General features: G+C 35.0%; 1 protein-coding gene and 1 non-coding gene across 2 annotated transcripts; one reads left to right on the top strand and one right to left on the bottom strand.

Annotated features, from left to right (window-relative positions):
• The first annotated feature begins 5 nt into the window (after positions 1 to 5).
• On the top strand, positions 6 to 17675 carry LRRC34 (leucine rich repeat containing 34). The gene is made up of 12 exons (XM_011380135.2): positions 6 to 177; positions 2665 to 2785; positions 3300 to 3418; positions 3516 to 3580; positions 4558 to 4641; positions 6789 to 6917; positions 9102 to 9197; positions 11709 to 11863; positions 12264 to 12419; positions 13032 to 13158; positions 14095 to 14280; positions 17134 to 17675. Exons 1-12 carry the CDS (start codon positions 21 to 23, stop codon positions 17272 to 17274), a joined length of 1536 nt encoding a protein of 511 aa, XP_011378437.2. The 5' UTR covers positions 6 to 20; the 3' UTR covers positions 17275 to 17675.
• Positions 16582 to 16700, bottom strand: LOC111733053. Its single transcript, XR_002777816.1, has one exon. It is a non-coding gene; the product is annotated as a 5S ribosomal RNA (ribosomal RNA).
• Positions 17676 to 19891: the final 2216 nt, after the last annotated feature.

Below are 19891 nucleotides of genomic sequence, written 5' to 3'. Positions count from 1 at the left end.
GCCGGGGACGGAACAGGCGCATGCGCACGGTTGTCATGACAACGCCGCCGCTCGGCCCGCGGGGTTTGAGAATCATGTGGGGCAGTTCCGAAGGTACCATTCCGGCCAAGTCCGGGTACCCGCCTCCCGCCGCCACTCCGAGCCCCGCTTCGGCCTGGGCTCTGGCCGACAATAGCGGTAAGAGATAGGGTGTCCTTCGGCGCCGGCCTGGCCTGAAAGAAACGCTGAAGGGGTGCTGGGGCCAGAGCGGCGGGGTTGCGCTAGCTGATTCCTCCGAGCAGGCCCAGGGAGGCGGGGCTGGAGGGTGTCCTAGGAACCCCAGCTGTGACTGGAAATATAGGGTGCCCCCCAAACACGGGCAGGAGAGCCCCCAAGGCCCCATGGAGTGTCCTTCTTTCGTTCAATAGGTTGTCCTGAAGGAACGTGTGTCTTTCGCTTTGCTCTTACCATCTCCCGGAAGGGTGCTCGGGTGGTCTTCTCGGGGCCCTTTTTGTGGAAACTCCAGAGAGCCGGGCCTAGGTGGGCAAGAGGGTCTTGAGATAGTTCTGACTTTGCATCTTTAGGCCACATCCATTTTAAGTATTTGTAGCAAAGTAAGCACAACTGCACGCCCTTCTCCCTCCACCCGTTTCCATTCTGAATGTTTGTTTTAAAGCATGTGCTTGTAGATATGGAACTGTGCTACAAGCCTTCCGTCTGCCCACTGCACCGGTGAGATGGGCATTGTTAGGCTCAGACTTTAACATAAAGAGGAAATTTAAGCTCTGAAAATTTAAGTAACTTGTTCACAGTCACACAGCCTATTCTGGATGGGCACCCAAGTCTGACTCGCTCTTGACCCTTGGATTTCCCAGTCAGTACTTGGCTGTTCCAGTATAGGACGACATAGGGAACCACCTGCAAAATGAACCCTTACTCTAGAAATTATAAAACGTGCTGCTAGGTGAAAATTACTTGGAATTCAAGGCTCAGACGTGGGTGAAAAGTGAAATTTGGGTTAGATTCTTGACATGTTCCTACATATCTGTGTTTTTCCTAGTTTTTGCTTTACAGTTTGAAGACTGATTTATTATTTTTCTTCTAGAGGAAACAAATTATTGGTACCATAAAATCCTGAAACAGTATATAGGTGAATTTTAAAAGAGCAAATAATGGAAATATATAGCAGAGACTTTTAAATACTGTAAAGCCATGGCGAGGTAATTAAAGAAATATTCTTGTAATTTAAGATTCCTTCAGTCACGAAAACGTCAATTGTAAGTCTGATACATTTCTTCATGGCCTTGGTGTGGTGCAGCCAGCTGAGGGCAGGCATTGAACCTCAGATCCTCAGGGTAATCCTCCAATTTTTAATACCAAGGAAGGTCGTAAGCCAGAAGGGAGCGAAGAAGCCTGGTGGGAGCCCAGCTCCAACAAGTAAATCTGTTTGCAGATCTTGCCTTGTTTCCTGTCCAGGAGGCTAAAGTTGCATTTTCTAGACTGCAGTCCATATGAACCATGGTTACATATGTCTGGGAAGTATAGCATTATTATCCTCCCCTCTAGGCTCAACAATTTGAAGAGTCTTTGTGCACCCGAGAGTTTTAAATGTCCTAAGAAGTGTTGTAGGTAGGGGTCTGTTTAGTTTTGCTTAATTCATCACTTCTCAAACTTATCTGACAGTAAAACCCATTTTATTTAGAATATCTTTGATCACTTCATAGAAGATTGGGAAATATTGTGCTAAAATATTATTTAAATGCATGAAAATTTCCTAAAATAAGCGAAGGATTTTTTATGTACATCCATTTACAAGACAGATTATACTGACATTAAAATTTTTTAGACTGTCATGACTAGAGAAAACTGCTTACAATATGTTAATTGAAAACAAAAAGGATATAGAACTCTGTTGAAATGTTCAAATTTTGTTTAAGAATACATATGAAAGAAAAACAATAAGAAATAAATATTCCCAGACCTCCACTGTGGTGGTTTTTTGGCAGTGAGATTGCTGATGAATGTTTTTCTTTTTAATATTGAAATTTCCAAGTTCTCGGGAATAAGTGTGTTATTAAATTATTTTTAAAGCTTATTTTAAAAAACTAAGAAAAGTTTATTTGCTTTCATTTTTTATATAACTGTTCTTCATCTTAAGATCTTGTTTTGCAAATTTGTTTAGCAAATGCTTTAGTTCATATAGTGCAGAATCCACTAGGAAAGGACATCTTTATTTGAAGCCATCATAAGAAACCTTGAGTCAGCTTAACCCGACGAGACAGAGTGGAAAGAAGCTTCGGAGTCATTTTGATTCTGTACTCTGCCCTTATTAACTGCATAAGTTTGGACAAAATATTTTAATTTCTCTGACATCATTTTCCTTAGCTACCAGTCCTGTTACGGAGGTCAGTTGTCCTTTTATGTCACTTCCAAGTTAGTGTCTGCCTACCCTCAGTGGGTGCTTCTATGGCTCTAATTCTCCAACAGAATTTTTATTCTCTCCCATTCCTTACTTCTGTTTCTCTCTTTGTTTTTAATTCTGTCTCCTTTTCTACCCTACCTTTGACTCTATACACATACATTCATACCTTTGAAAGAAGTGTAATTTTGGGAGGGGTGGGGGGAAGCACCTGGGATAATTTATATGTGATGAAGGGTAATGGTAATGTATTTATTTTTCAAAAGCTCCAGAACCTATTGGCAGTCTCCAGAAATATTATGAGAATCTATGTATGGAAAAGTCCCAGAAAATTAACCCTTTTGTATTGCATATACTCCAAGAAGTAGATGAAGAAATTGTAAAGGGGTAAGGAAGGCAAATACTTGATTATATCAGTAATATGCATTGATATTCATCTGTGTGAAAATCTTGGAATACTAAGTGATTTCAACACCGTTTGCAAATGCTTGGTAAAATAGACATACGTTTTGATTCAGAGAAGTAGATGATTGACACTGTTAGTAGGTCTTGGAAGTAGTGGTACTTTTAGTATACTGGGAAGAGCACTAGACCAGCAGCCTCCAAGTCTGGACTCCAGATTTGTCCTTAACTCCTGTTTATTTATACAAATCTTTGATGTCTTCAGTATCATTATCTATCAGGTGGGGATACTTTTTGTATGTGAGAAATTAGATTATACAGCCTATATTAAAGTACTTTACAAAATCTGGAATATTCAGTAGTTTTAAGTTACTTGGTTTAAATCTATATTGTGGTACATAATTGGTTCCGGTAAATGCTATCCATGATGTTACTATTTATACATGAAGAAAAAATTACTTTTATTTCTTTACTGGGTTTCTTATTTATATTTTAATAGATTGGAAGGAATCACATTAAACATTGCTGGCAACAATCACTTAATACCAGTGGAAAGAGTAACAGGAGAAGATTTTTGGATTCTTTCCAGAGTTTTAGAGAAGAATCCATATATTAATGGTATGTGTTCTTAAAAATCATTACTCCTTCTTTCATTTTCCTGATTTTAAGTATGCATCATAAAGAATATCAGCTTCTATTTGTCTGTGTTCTTTAGGTTTGGATGTTAGATATAACTTCCTAGGTGATGTTGGTGCATACTATGCTGCAAAACTGCTTCAGGTACTATTTTACTACAAAATGTTTTATACGTTTTTTTTTTTCCTCCCAGGACCCAGTTAAGAACCAGTCCTTTCTTTGGACTGTTCAGGGTTTGAGCATGCTGAGCCAACCCTTTATTGCAGATTCACTTTGGGGACACCCTAGCTGAAATGCTTCATTTTGATTGCATTTTATTTAAAAAAGACAGTGTGGTCCATCTTATTTTGTGTACTTAAAGAAAAGACCTCGTTTCATCCTCAGAAGAAGGGCCAATATATGTTTGTGTGTATTTTAAGTTAAAATGTTTAAAGCAGCATATATCATTTTTAAAATTTCTCCCTTAGACTGGCTTTTTAATTTCCTACTTGTCCCAGTCTCATCTGCTAAAAGTGCCACTAATTAGCTTAAGATGATCTTAAAATTCTCATATTTATGAAATGGTGCACAATGTAAGGGCAGAATGAAGATAAAAAATGAAGTAACCATGTTTTTCTCAGTAAGCAGAAATAAAAATGCTGCAGAAATCATCATTATCAAAATGTCGTTAGTTCTGTTGACAGTGAAACCACCTAATGTCACACATACAAAACATTAGTTTTGCAAAATGTCAAGGGTCCTGACTATGCTATGTTTATAACACTTGAAATATACTGAAAACTCATTTGTGCATCTGTCTCAGTAGAGCTGGTAACTAGAACTACTGAGTCATCTTTTACAGACTTGTATACTACCATTAAATACATAAAGCACATCCATACTTTGAGTCATTGGTCAAAACTGAAGATAGTTTTTTTCTTTTGTTTATATTGCAATTATATTTGTTTAATGAGAATAGCACTTTTTTTCTCTAGTGGTAGTTTCTTTTGCTAGACTTTTAGATTTTCTGGTTTATAAAGGTTTTTTTTTTGGAGGTAAACATTTTTACTTAAAGCAGCTCATATGTTAGTTGATCGATTTCTAATAATACATGCGTAATAGCTTCTTTTCTCTTGTTATAGAAACAATATAGTCTCATTTACTTAAACCTTATGTTTAATGATATTGGGCCTGAAGGTGGAGAATTGATTGCTAAAGTACTACATGTAAGTATTTATAATACCTCAAACTAACATTGTAGTTGGGAATTTTAACTTCTGATAGCTTGGAATCAACAGAATCAAAGGTTAATGTGAGCTTATATTTTAATATTGTGGGAATGTATATTTTTATTATACTTCAATTTATTAAAATGTGGACATGACATGAGCATTTTTAAACTTATTTTTAAAATAAAGTTTTATTGAGATATAATTCAGGATTGGTTCCATAGAGTAGTGGTTAGCACGTCTGCTTTACACGTAGAAGGTCCTGGGTACAGGCTCCAGGTGTGCCCCAGGCCTCAGGTGTGCCCTGTGAGCGTGTGGGAGGAGACGCGCCCCACCTTTAGAAGTCCAGTTCTTAAAGGGAGACGGCAACAACCCTAGGTCAAGGGTGGAAGTGGCGGGGGCGGGGGCGGGCAGCGGGGGAAATTAAAAAAAAAGATATAATCCACATACATAAAATTTACCCTTTTAAAGTGTTCAGTGGTTTTTTTAGTATAGTCAAAGAGTTACGCAACCATCACCACTATCGCTGCTTTTAGAACATTTTCATCTTGAAGAAAAGTCCTGTACCTATGAGCAAACCCTCTCCATGCTTTTCTCCCCCACTCCCCAGTCACTAACCTGCTTTCCATTTATAGAGTGCTTATTCTAGACATTTCATATAAATGGAATAATGATTGTATGGGTATATCACATTTTGTTCATCCGTTAATGGACATTTTGGGTTTCTACTTTTTGTCTCTAATGAATAATGCTGCTATGAATATTTGCACACATTTTTGTGTGCATGTTTTTAATTTCCTAGGGCATATATGTAGGAGTGGAATAGCTAGATCATTTGGTAACTCTTTTTAATATTTTAAGGAACTGCCAAAGTATTTTCCAAAGTGGCTGTCCCTTTTTACATTTTAACCAATATGAGTGAGTGTTTCAGTTTCTCCCCATCTATATCAGCATGTTGTCTTTTTGACAAAGCAGCTGGGATTGTGAGAGGAATTGCTTTAAATCCTTAGATCAATTTACAAGTATTGCCGTCTTAATGATACTGTCTTCTGATTCATGAACATGGGATGTGTTTCCATGTATTTAGGTCTTCTTTCTTTCAATGATACTTTGTAGTTTTCAATGTACAAGTATTGCCCTTTAAAAATTTTTTTTTTATTCTTTTTGATGCTATTATAAATGGAATTTTCTTAATTTCATTTTTGGGTTTATTGCTAGTGTATAGAAATATAATTGATCTTTATATGTTAATCTTGTGTCCTGCAGTCTTGCTGACCTCACTTATTATTTTTAACAGCTTTTTTTTTTGTTGTTGTTGGATTTTTTAGGATTTGTCACATAAAAGATTGTGTCATATGCAAACAGAGATAGTTTTACTTCTTTTCCAATCTGGATGCCATTTTTTTTGGTTTCTTTTTCTTGCCTAATTGCCCTGTCTAGAACCACCAGTACAATGTTGAATAGTAGTGGTTAGTGGACATCCTTACCTTCTTTCTGCTCTTAAGGGAGTTTGAATTAGCTTTAAAGATAATTATTTGACCTTACATGTCCTCATATTTATTCATTAGGACAATGAAATGTCTGTAATTTTCTTTGTAAAAGATTTATTCAAAGAGTGGAATAAGAGAAGGAATTAAAATGTCTGAGAAATACCTCCTTAAAAGTAACATGGGAAATGTGAAATGATTGGTTAACGGGTACAGGGTCGCCTTTGGGGTGATGAAAATGTTCTAGAACTAAAGATGATGGCTGCACAACATTGTGAATATACTAAAAGCCAGTAAATTGCACACTTTAAAATGGTTAATTTCATGTTATGTGAATTTCACCTCAATAAAAAAAAAGGTATAATTTTCTTAGAAGATAAATTTATAGATTTTCTAATGAAAGGAAAGTTTATTAAAAATCTGTTTCATTTACTGGTCATTGTTTGGGCATTTGTTTCCTGGGCATTCTTTCTACTAGACTATTAAACTAGATACTTATCTAGTAAATTGAATGTTGCCTTCAAGGAATATATATCCTATTCTACCTCCATGAAAAATTGATGAGTCTGCAGATAGTTTAGTTTCCTAATTCATGTAATCTAAAGAAAATTCTGTGGATTAAAAACTTAACCAAATTTTGATTCTTTTCCTTTTCAGAAGAATACAACTCTGAAATACCTAAGAATGACTGGAAACAAGATTGAAAATAAGGGTGGGATGTTTTTTGCTACAATGCTACAAATTAATTCATCCTTAGAGAAGCTAGATCTGGGTGATTGTGATCTGGTGAGTAAATTGGTTATGAGACAATCACCCAGATGTTTCATCATTCTCCTTGGAGACCAGCATAGAGAATTGTTAGAGACCAGTTGTTAATGACAGTTTTACGAATGATTACACTTGCCCCTCATGTCTAATGTCAGAGGAAAAAAAAATTTTTAACCTAGGCATAACAGTACTTACAGTTAATAAAATCAGATTGTGGTAAACAATACTATAGAATACCCAGCATAATAAAAATCTTCTATCCATCTGTAACCCTTCTTAACCCATATGGGATTTTAAAAGAAAAAGATTGTGTTCATTTTAGTTAAACAAATACTACTTCATTAGTATAATATAAATGTTTTACTTTTGAAAACATTTTGGAGTAAATGTAGTATAAAAACTTAAAATGATGATGCAAAAAGCTGCTCTGGGCTTTCATCTGGCCTGATAGTGAGAAATGTGGGGTTTTTTTGCATATCTTCAAATTCCAGGCTTCATTTTCTCAAACATGCTTTTAAACCATGAGGCCATTTGGGAACCTGTTGTACAGATGAATGCAAAATCACTGGTACATGTAAACAAGAAGATGAGCCAGGGGATTTTTTGCGGGGTAATAGGTTTTAAGGCTTAAAAAAGTAGTAGATACAGCCAGAATAGTTCTGGGAATGTATATTATCTACACATACCAGTCACAATCCTAGATTCTCCTTAGAATCTCGGAGTATGTTGAATATGGTCTCTGCCCTTATAAAGCTTGAATTTAGTTAGGAAAATAGTCAATAAACAAATAGAGAAAAGTGCTATGAAGATGGCCAAGTACTCTGATAATGGGGAGAAGGTAATTTGCATGATAAGATAGTTGCCTAAGACCTAGGGAAATAATATTTAGGAGTCATGAAGGAGAGTCCACAGCAGAACATTCCAGGCAAGGGGTCCAGTTTACATAGACTCTAAGATAGTGCTTCTCCAAGTGTAGTATCGATACCATTACTGATACAGATTGAAGTAATTTTTATACTAATGTATATATTTTGCAGATGCTAATTATTTCAAGGGATTATGATTTTCCATTTATGGCAGTGATATAAAGTTTTAAAATAAAAAAGTGAGTTGATTAAATGGAAAAGTATTAGATAAATAGTAAAACTGATATTCAGATATGGCAAAAATCATGAGGGAGGTACATGAATAATGAAATATCAAATCTGGCAGGTTTTAAGAATTGAAAAGCCAGAGTGGCTGGCCAGAGGGAGTTAAAAGTGCCTCACAGTGAAGGCGGAGAGGTTTGAAGAGGCAAGATCCAGCAAGGTGGTGTGCGGTGTGGGTGTGTGTCATGGGCCAGGGGAAGAGGGATTTTGTTATAAATGCATATAATGGAGAGGCCTTAAGTTGAGGGGTGACATGATCTGATTGGTGCTTTTAAAAGATCATTCTGGTTTCTCTGTGGAGAATGAGAGAGGCAAGAGGAATCCCACTGACTACTTAGGAAGTTACTGCAGCAGTCTTCGTGGGTGATGAAGACTGGGTGGGGTGGTGGGCATAGAAATGGGACTAATTTGAGACATCTTTTGGAGGCAGAATCTGTAAGAATTACCGATCAACTGTATGGGAGGGTAAGAGGACTTGTGGAGAGAGAGAAGGCACAAGTTTCTGGGATAACAGCTTGGGTATATGTGGTGGTGCCCATCACTGAGGTCGGGGAGGGATCGGGCCATTCCAATAGGTAGAGAGGGAATCCTGTGGAAGCTGTGAGAAATGTGATTAGTAACCCTTTCCCGTGATACATACTAAATGTATGAGTATGAATATAAAGGAATGCTGGCTCAAGGATAAGTTTTCTCAGTAGAATAAAGTCCTAGTTGGGATCCAGATGTGTGACTGTATATCTGAGGTCTGCACTGTTATGGAACGTTGAGGGCTTAGGAGCAAACCTAAAGGCAAACACCCTAGGAAATGGATACTGAAACTTTAAGAAACTCCCTATGCATGTTGTACACAGATATTAAGGCAGGGGGAAAAGAACACAATAACAATTCATTTCTGGATTTGATCAATTACAATTCAAATGGCAGGAAATGCTTAAACTTTTTAAAAACACAATGTTGATTTGTTGGTTTCCAGATTACTAGTTTTGAAATATTTATTTAGGAATGTTAATTTATATATTTTGTCAGTTTCCTTAATGAATTTACCTGTTTTTAGGGAATGCAAAGTGTGATCGCATTTGCTACAGTCCTGACTCAAAACCAAACAATTAAAGGCATAAACCTAAACCGACCTATACTGTATGGTAAAGAGGTATGTATTCAACAGTGATATTACACATGTGAATAACTGAAGGTATTACTGAATGTCAAAGTTCACGAATGCATTATATTTTTAGAATTGTAAACTACTGTTTACAAAGAAAAACTTTTAAAAGAAAATTATTCTCAATAAGTTTTATAACAATACGATTTTAGATGTTGCTTGCTTAAGCAGTAAACTTTTTTTTTCCCTCGTGAATTCCAATTCTCATTGAGTAAACCCTATGAGGGGCAAAGTAGTTACAGTAAAAGCATAAATAACTAAAGTTTTGAAGGCTAGATTACAAACCTGATGTGAACTGTTTTGTTGCTTTCGTTATATTGATGTGACAACCATCGTTACATTTTGAAATGGTTTTTACTTTTAAGGATTCTTTTTACTCCTTAACATTCTTTTTGGTGGCTTTACTCTCTTCTAAGTTGTAAAAAGCTAGGGAATAAAAACTCATTTTGTTATTGATCTAAACAGAAATAGCTACTAAAAAAAGTTAAAAGTACTTTATAGTCTTTAAATCATCTACCTGACAGTTCCCCATTAGTATGAGTAATTGAGAATTAACCATTTTAAAAATATTTTTCATATTCTTTATTGTTTGCATTCTTTGCCTACATAGATCTCTCCCTTTGAATTATCTCTGCACTTTTCTGTACCAACATTTTTGGAAGTCTGCATTATGTTAATTGCTTCATGTCCATAAATCTCATCTGTTCAAGACACCCAGAATCCTCAAATACAAGAACCCTACTTTAAAGTGGCTGGAAAGGCTCTTAGATTGTGGCCAGAAGATTTGAAGGCTAACAAAAATTTTCTGGATTGAAGCTCTGAGGAAACAAGGATGTTAAACTATATGAAATCACATTAGCAGCACAATTCTTCTTTTAAATGTTAAATGCTGTCGTTATTCTCAGATCTAAGAAGTTATTAAAAAGCCCAGGGTTCTTTCTGAGGCCCAGGCCCTTGCTCTCAGCCCTGTGCTTCTGTGCTGTCAGCTAAATTCTAGCTTGCTTTCTCTTCCTCTCCAAGGCAGCCCCCTCCCTATCTCCTCTTAAATGGCTGTGGAGTAGAAAATCCTCTTTTTCATACTTTGCCATTTCCAAATGTGACCCTGCAAAATTATTCCATTTCAGGGTTTTACTGTTCATTTCTAGGGAGCTTGGACAAGTATCGATGCTAGATGCCACCCTAGGCAAAAGGCACAAACTCTGGAGCTTAAAAAACCCACCATTTATTATTTCTGAAACTAGTTCTCTCCATTAGTAAGGGTGGTCCCTCTTTCTTCTTGACCTAAAAATGTAATCAGTATAAAACACAAATATATATTGAGTATGCCCTGTTACAGGCACCATGCAGAACAACACTAGACTCCCTAAGTGATTGGTTTGCATTTGTTAAGGTCGTAGATTAGTTTCCCTTTGGGTATATATTTTCATTGTCAAAGCAGTAATTTAAATCAGATACAGGATTACAGAATATAGAACAATAATATATGCTTTGTAGTTTTCCAAAGGACATTCATTTTGTGCCAGGTACTTTTTGTTAAATATTGTGAGGGAAGTATTTCACCTATTTCACAGAAAATGTATAACTGAGACTCAGGTGAAATAATTTGCCCAAAGTCAGATAGCTAATCAAAGGCAAAGCTAGCATTTGGATAATTTTATTATAAAGCTTATGTACTACCTGCTATTGCTATGTGGTTTTACTAAACTTTTATTAAAATTTTTCTCAAAGTTCTTTATCGTAATTAAAGCGTATATAGTTATCTGTGTTTGTGATCAGCAAGAAGACCAAAAAATACTTTGGCCCATTCATTAAGACACATTTGGATTTTGTTAAAAATTTAAAGTGCTTGGTGTTCAGGTCCTCATTGAGATTATATACGTTTCACTTGAAAGCAGCTAGATTTTGAATTAAAAAAAAAAGGCTTCCAGTGACCAGAAAACAAGAGTAAAATATATTTAGAAATGAGATGATTATAAAGGGAGGAATCGAATATATCACAAGGTTAAAATGAGTGTATTTTAAAAACATAATTGAGATTGGAAAATGTCTTTGTATTTTGTCGAAACAGTTAAGAGTGGAGATCAAGAGCAAAGTTCAGGAACATGAAGTATGCAGAAGGGTTTAGCGACTCTTGAGAGGACAGCAGTCAGGGAGCTTATAAGCTCAATATATAATGGGACTGATTTTTCTTTTTCCTTCTGGATGGATTTATTTTTAATGATTAATATTTTTTAACTACCCTCTGTATGTCACTTAATCGCTGCATTTTATAAGTGCCTGCTGCCTGTTTCTAACACAGAAAAGGTATCATTTGTGGTAAAGGTAAAATTTTTATGGCAAAAAATATTTTTTAAAAGCCAGGCCAAACAAATGCAAACTGTAGACTAACAGTTTTAACTGATATAATCTTTTTTAAAAAGCTCATTTTAATAACTTAGCATATGTTTGAAATGCACTGCTTCAAAATTTTATTTTAGAAAACATTTTACCTATTTTTAGGAAGAGTCCACAGTTCATCTGGGCCACATGTTAAAAGAAAATCACTGCCTTGTTGAACTACACATGTGTAAGCATGATATAAGAAATTATGGAATAAAACACCTATGTGATGCACTGTATCTGAACAAAAGCCTACGTTACCTTGATGTCAGCTGGTAAGTGATAATTTATGCATTAAGTAATTCAGAAGTTAAGTCATAGGAATAATCTATGTAAATATTCATGGTACATATGATATTTTGTTAGATAGTAATTACAAAGATTAGAAAATGGAACCACTGTGGTCAACTTTTTATCCTAAGCCTTAGAATTTATTTAGTTCATACTGATACTAATCTCCTAATAACTCGAGTGAGCAATTTAATTATGTAAACCAGAAATGGAAGCAGTTTTATGGAAAATTTTCATTAACTTTTTTGGAAATTGAGTAATTAAATCTTCACTAAAATAGAAAATACTGTGTATTATTGCTTAACAGTTTTTAAGCATGTTATCTGTGTGAATATAATTGTACTTCATATTTTCAAATATAACTACATATTTTTCCTTTCCCAGCAATGAAATAACTCGTGATGGAATGGTGTTTTTGGCTGATGTACTGAAAAGCAATACTACCCTGGAAGTAATAGATCTTTCTTTTAACAGAATAGAAAATACAGGAGCAAAGTATCTCAGTGAAACTCTTGCTTCACACAACAGGAGTCTTAAAGCGTTAGTATGGTTTTATATTTAATCAAAATAACTGAAAAACTTAAATTTTTAGAATATTAACCTCAAATCCCTTAACTCTTTTAAGATTTATGATGAAATATGAAAACTGTTTCTAAACTGACAATTTTAAGTTTACAGTAAACATTTTAGTTTCTTGTTTTTTAAAAGTAATCTTTTAAAAATTGATTCTCATTCATTGCTTAAGATTAAAAATTGTTATTGCTTATATTCACCTTGAATTTTAACAAAAATCAATCATTCAATATGGTCGACTTAAAAATAAGAATGAATCAAAGAAAATATTACTTGGATGACTTTACGTTGAAAAGTATCTGTAACCCACCCCCAAATATTTACTGAATAACATAAAACAACAGACCATTGATTTCCAAAATGTAGGTAGCTCTACTAGGTACATCAAGCATACAATTAGAAAGCTAAGTTTCTTGGATGTTAGGAATTCCATGGTCAATATTTTGACTATTAAACATATTTAAGAATAACACTAATACTTACCACAATAAATGTTTGTAATAAATGTTGTTGCTCACTTAAGCATTCTCTTTGTCAAAGTATTGGTTTTCAGGGTTATTACTTTTTGTTTTTCCATAGGTTGTCAGTAGTCAGCAACAACATAGAGGGAGAAGGACTTGTTGCACTTTCACAATCCTTAAAAACAAATCCCACATTCTCTAATATCTACATTTGGGGAAACAAATTTGATGAGGCTACATGTGTGGTAAGTTTTTCTTTTTTTAACTGAAGGTAATTTCTGGAGTCTTCTCTATAACATCAGACATTCTTTACAATTATTTATATTATTTACAAGTGCCTTAGGAATTATTACAAAGTATAGTTAAACACTATAGTTTTGATAATTTTTAACGTAAGTTCTAAATATTAGCTTCTGGAAAGTTTTGTGGTTGAAATAGCAAAAGATATCAAATACTACCAGTATAAAGATCACACACGAGCAGCTAAGTTTAGAATTAATGATGACAAGCTAAAGCAGAAGCAACTATACCTTTAAATCTTTTACTGTCTAAATTTTTGCCTTTCTCTACAATCATATCCTTATTGACAAACCAGTTTGTTTCTATGACATTGTTAACATACATACATACCAATGATCCATGAGATATACAAAGAAATTTCTACAATGAAGACAGTTAGGCAGCCAGCCAGGCCAGCATCAGATACTGTGGAGACTGTCTCTCTTGGCCTAATTCTGTAGGTTAGCTTCAGAGGGTTCAGGAACTCCACACAGTTGTATGCCAAAATCTGTGATTGTTTACTTTTCTGAGAAAGGGAATCCTGGCTATCATCAGATTTTCAAGGGCATATACAGTAGCTCTCTCACTTCATTTAAGAACCCCTTCGGGACTTGAAAATTTTGACCATGGGAACTTCTGTACACAAAATTGGTTAATACAGAGAATTGTTAACTCGGGAGGTCAAAAAAAAGTGCATAATATATTAGAAATAAGTTTTACAAGATTATAATTTCATGGTGTGAAATTAAATGAATAAAAACCTAACCATAAATTCAGTAATGTTTTTCAGAATATTTTATTTTAAACTGTAAATTAGCACAGCCAATTTGTTTTAGCACTGTGAAATGAATAAACTACTTTTTTAATGATAATAGTTTTTTTCTTTTCTTAAAAACTCTTAGGCATATTCAGATTTAATTCAAACGGGCTGTCTAAAACCAGACAATACAGATGTGGAGCCATTTGTGGTGGATGGACGTGTGTATCTTGCAGAAGTCTCCAATGGCCTTAAAAAACACTATTACTGGACACCAACTTATGGAGAAGCTTGCTACCATTCAGCTAATGCCGGTTTTGATCTTGTACAAGTAGGTCGACATCTATGAAAAAAGTTCTAAAATAATTTTCATGTACTTGTCTTATATTCACAGAGATGAATATTTTATTGCCTATTAGTTTTCTTTCATAAATTAGAACAAGTTATTTTTGTCAAATGTGTAAAAGACTGTATTAAATTGTATTGCTGTCCATTATGAAAAACTGACCAGTGTATTTTTTAAAAGAAATTTTACAAAATAGAGGCTAAAATTTTAATTTTGGAGAAAGAAATCAAGGAACTAAAGTAATTTTATTTTTATAAAGAAAATATAGCCAAGTAGTAAAATAGTATACATGGAAAGGTCATTATCGGTATGCTAACTGAAAGTTGTCATGAAGTAGTAAAAAGGTTTCAGGTGCCAGATTCCTGGGGAATTTCAAAGGGTTTAGAGGTTGAAAAAGTATGTCTTTTTTAGGTATTACAAATGGGTGTTGATATACTCTCACAAATACAGGAAAATATATATAAATATCCATATATACAAATACATATAAAAGTATACTTTCCAAACAAGTCAGTGCTGCCAGTGAACTTTTAAAGAAAGTTCTCTTGGAGGATGCCAATAACATTTTAATGATTTGATGGCAAATAATAACTGTTACCTGTGGCCACTCTTGTTTTCAAATTAAGATTCCTATGAAGAGGCAATTGAAACTACGATCCTTTTGATTATAGACCTATAATCAGAAATTTATGAATTCACACATACCAAGAAAAGACTGCTTAATCTGAATGATTTATTACTGCTCAAGCCAGGCAAAGTGTGGAAAAAAAAAATGTAAACAGTTTTAAAGAGGTACTTTAAAAATTAAGCTAAGGTTCTGCAGTCTAAAATACCATCTATTTCTAAATGTTGAGAAAAGAGGTAGAGTAAAGGTGGTGGTGAACTTTACAGTTGTTAAAGTATTGACCTTCATTTAAAGCACTGTGAATTCCTCAAATCATAGCTGTATTTATTCTTAAAATTTAACATTAAGAAAAAATACCTGCCAGTGCCCATTCCTTTAGTAAAAAATGAAGATAACTATTCCTTACTCAATATTTCATTATTTTTAAGTTTAACAGGTCTTTCCTTATATTCAGCACTTAATACCTTTCCATACTCCCTGGGGAAAGGGGAAGGGAAGGGGGACGAAGAGGGTGTGGTGGTGGTTATAAAATGGGATGAATATTTGAATAAATTGTATAAGGCATTATTTTCATTTAATGTTACAGAGTCACTGAGCCAGAAAAGACCTAAATGCCTTACCAAATCCATTCTCATGCTTTCAGATGACTGTGAATCATTAAGGACAGACAGATGGTTGCTATCGGGTTGAGTCTGTGCCGAAAAAACAAAATCTTAAAACATCTGGAATTGGTTGAAAAAAACATAGTTCATTCTAATAACAAAATGTGTGAAATGGATTTCAAGGTTTTTAAAAGATAAATATTGTTTATTTGTTAAAGTCACAGTCTGGTAATGGAATTTTAGAATGACCTTCCATTGATGCAAAAAACTTACTGAAGATCTGCTGTCAACAAATGTTTACAATGGAATCAACAAAACTGTAGAGACCACAGAATTCTACAAGTAACTTTATATATCCTGACACTAGCTACTGATTTTACTCTTATTAGGTTTTATCAAACCTTATGTGGACATGTTTTTCTCTACGTTTCAAATCTTATTTTCTTTCCATTTTAAGATCTCTCCTCCAAAGATATAAAAAACTACTTGTTTTTTTACAGTTCTTTTACATTCTTACATGCTGACTATATCTAGAACTAAATACCTAAAAAGCTGTTATGTCCCAGAAAAGTCAGTGTCTCTGTAATATTAAAAATGTAAGAGGAACTGAATTAAAATTTTTAATCAAATTTGAAAAACTGCAAAATTCAATAGATGCAATAAAACAATGCTATAGGAAAAAAAAACCATTTTAAACTGTCATTACATTTGGGAAACATTAAGCTGAGGAAATGCTACACCTAGCAATTAAAGATCCAATAAACTCAAGCTTGAATAACAGTATGACAAACTTCTTACACTTGAACTTTTGTCCAGAGTGAAGAGTTTTAACTACAGTTGCTAAATCAGCACTTATGTGTGGAGGATCAGAATCACCTGGGACAAATGTTAAAAATACAGATTCTTAAGAGTCAGATCTACTGAATCAAAAATTCAGTCTGGGGAATCTATATTTTTATAATCCAGGTCACTTTTAATCTCATTAAAGTTTAAGAACCAATCCTCTGGTTTTCTCATTCTTCAAATTTTTAGTTTTAAATATATACTTTTTTTTTTAAACGCCTACAGCACCTGGTATTCCTAGGTGGTCTCCCATCCAAGTACTAACCAGGCCCGACCCTGCTTAGCTTCCGAGTTCAGACGAGATTGGGCACGTTGAGGGTGGCATGGCTGTAGACATACATACTTCTTTTAAATGGAAGTATAGCAATCATACAGAAAAGTATACAAATTTTAAGTGAATGGCTAGATGATCACAAAGCTACCCACCTGTTAACCATGACACCAAGGACAGTCAATGCCACACGCTTCCCAGAAGCTACTCCCTCTTCCAATAGACAACTATCCTAACTTCTAGAACACCAGAGTAGTTTTGATGATTTTCATATTTTATATAAATGGAATCACGTTTTATATGACTGCTTTTGCTCAAGGTTTTATTAGTGATTCATTTATGCTGTTTTATGTAGCAAGTAGTCCACCTTTTATTGCTCTGAAATATTCCATAATATGCTGGGTAGTAGGAGTCTACAGCATTCTGGAAAGATAGCCTCTCAGGCTAGAACATGGTAATATCAAAGTAAACCTTAATAATTCAGTTTGCTTTTCCAGGCTACTTTGTTCCTGTGTGTATGGAGGGGACCCACAAGTTCCCATATTCTTGACCAAGAGGAGACTCAGAAGTTAATCAGGAAGCAAGTAGGTTTAACTCGAGCCTGTAGTGGGGTGGCACGTACTAAACCTGCAACTTGACTTACACTGGACTGCTTGAGACAGATTTGCAGGATCAGAGTTCTCTATACCTAAGAGAACCAAGCTGAGGTCAGTTCAGCCAAGTACTGGGCTCTGAACAGGCTAGGAAAAACCTGATCACGTATTTTACAAGCTGTTGTCTAATGCATTAGAAGCCAATAGGATGTCCAGGGAATGGAAGAGCTGAAGACCCTGACTTCCCTGCTGCCATTATGTCATATAAGCCCCCTCCTCCATATATCCGGACACCGTTTTAGAAAGAAGACAAAGGGCAGAAATGACAGTAATGTTCCAAGACTTCCCACTGGTGGTAGCTCAACAGGAAGGGCATGTAAGTTCTGTAGGAAAACTACTTCCTTTGCACGTGAACTGTAATGAGTAAATCTGCAACCATGTTTCCATTTTCCTCTTAGGAATCATTCTCTAAAATCCAGTGCAAATACAGTCTTGTATTATAGTGCTGCAGATCATATGCTCATTTTACAATGTTTCAAATTTGAAAGCAAAAAAGCAAGAAATAAAGGGGTTTAGACTTTTTAGATATTTGATAAAATGTTTGTACCACGCTGCGCTTTTCAAACTAGTGTTCATTATGTCTTATCTACTACTCAAACCATGTCCACCTGGTTTCTACGTTCAATTACTCAATTCAGTGTTGTCTTTGGTATCCTATTTCTCTGTAACCATGTTTGTCTTGTGAAACCTGTACCACTTTGTCTTTTCTATCACTTTCCAACTCCTTTTCTTTTGCTAATTCTTTAAATGCATTTCTCCCAAGATTCTGTCCTTTTGTTCTTCTGTACCACCTCCCAGGGCTGCCTTAATCATTTCTATCACAATAATTATTAGCCTTATGCTGCAAAATCTGCATCTCTAGTTTTAACCTCTCCTGGGTTTCAGGCCCGTTTCCAATTACTGCTAGATATTTTCACATGAATATTTCATTATCAGTCAAATTCAGTACATCCAATATAAAGTTTTCCCTTCCATAAACCTCCTCCTTCTCTTCTCTCATCAGTTAATGGCATCACCATCTCAATCACTAGCAATCAAAACTTAGATGTCTAAGTTGGGGCTAACAGAGTCAAGCCTGTTTAAGAAAAAGAGGATTTACTGGAAAGGTTTAACAGGCAAAACATCACTGGCATCCAGGTACAAGGAAATGAAGCATAGCTGTCCTACCTCAAGAATGGAATTGCAAAGCTAGAAACCCAGGCCATTCCTCTCTCACAGGGCCTCAGCTTGGTTCTCTAAACCTATTTCATCTCCTTGCTTTACCCTACAGATTAGCTTTCTCTGCTTATTCATAATTTCCTTTAGATTTTGGCTTACTTCACTGACTCTGGATCAGTTCTAATGATCTTTTCATTTATGTGTATATGTAATAATCTCAGAATTTCATAGTTCAAATTCTTGAGAAAGTAACTAGCTTGGTTTGGCCTAGGAATTTTTTCTCTCAGGTAAGGTTGGTTCAGTCTTCTGTGGTCCTGTGTATGGAATCATGTGTTACAAATGTGGCTAATTTCTGCCGTTCAGCAGTTAACTGTGACTGGCTGTGTGTAAACATGGGTTATAAATCTGCTATCTAATCCTATTCCTTCAGCATAGGCTAAGGGTAGAGGGCTATTTCGAGTAAGATAGCATACGGAGCTGGACATGTCTTAGACTTCTACCCTGCCCCATTTCATACTTACTTTCCACTCTGCCTATTTCAGTCAGCTGTGTGCAAACTGCTCCTATCAGCCATCTCCCTATTTACCTAACCAGGGCGGGCAATGCCCCTTCTCTGTCCATTCAACTGTTCAGAATTTCCTTTCCCACTTTCTTCCTATACAACACTTGACATTCTGGCTTGTTTTGTTGCTAGTTATGTTCAGTTTTATATTCCCATTTGACTGTAAACTTAAAGGTGGAGTTTACCTTATTTATCTTTGTAGCTTTGTGTGCTCTGATTTCACTAACTTTATAGCATTTGAAATATGGGCCAGGAATTTTAATCCAAAATCTGTTCCATTCCATGGTATTTATTTTAGTATAGCCTTCTTCTATTTCTAGGGGTGGGGGATAGATGATTACTATATTTGTATGATAATTATCTAATTTCTTAAATACACCAAATCTCTCTTGAGTGAATGGGGGCAGAGGTTGCAGAGAACAGTAGACCATATTACTGTTTTCAGCAATTAATGCTCCAATAACTAAATATCAATATTGTTCATAAATAATGAGTAAAAATGTAGAATTTACGGAAATTGCATTAGAATATAATCTTTTTACTTGATGGTATTTCTAGCTAAAGATGTAAAATCTCTGAGTAAAAGATGTAAAGTTGTATTGACAGCTTCGTTTATAAATGCTTCCCAAAAGAACAACATTAAGAAATGTTTAGGATAATAGTTCTTATGTGTGGTATACATTAAAATCATCCATGGGGCTTTGCCAGTATATATATGTCCCAAAGATTGTCTGATTCAGAAGGCCTAAGGTGGGGGTGGAGCTTGGATGACATTATTCTAGAAATATGTTTCTGATATGCATCAAATGTTAGAACTATTCTCCTTGGATATTTTTTAAAATGAGTACATGTACATTGTCTTTATATAAGTATGTTTCAACT

The sequence above is a fragment of the Pteropus vampyrus genome, unplaced genomic scaffold, assembly GCF_000151845.1.
Source record: "Pteropus vampyrus isolate Shadow unplaced genomic scaffold, Pvam_2.0 Scaffold12, whole genome shotgun sequence".
Classification (NCBI taxonomy): Eukaryota; Metazoa; Chordata; class Mammalia; order Chiroptera; family Pteropodidae; genus Pteropus; species Pteropus vampyrus.
The sequence above is the reverse complement of the archived record's forward strand: the minus strand, read 5'-3'. Positions and strand labels throughout refer to the sequence as shown.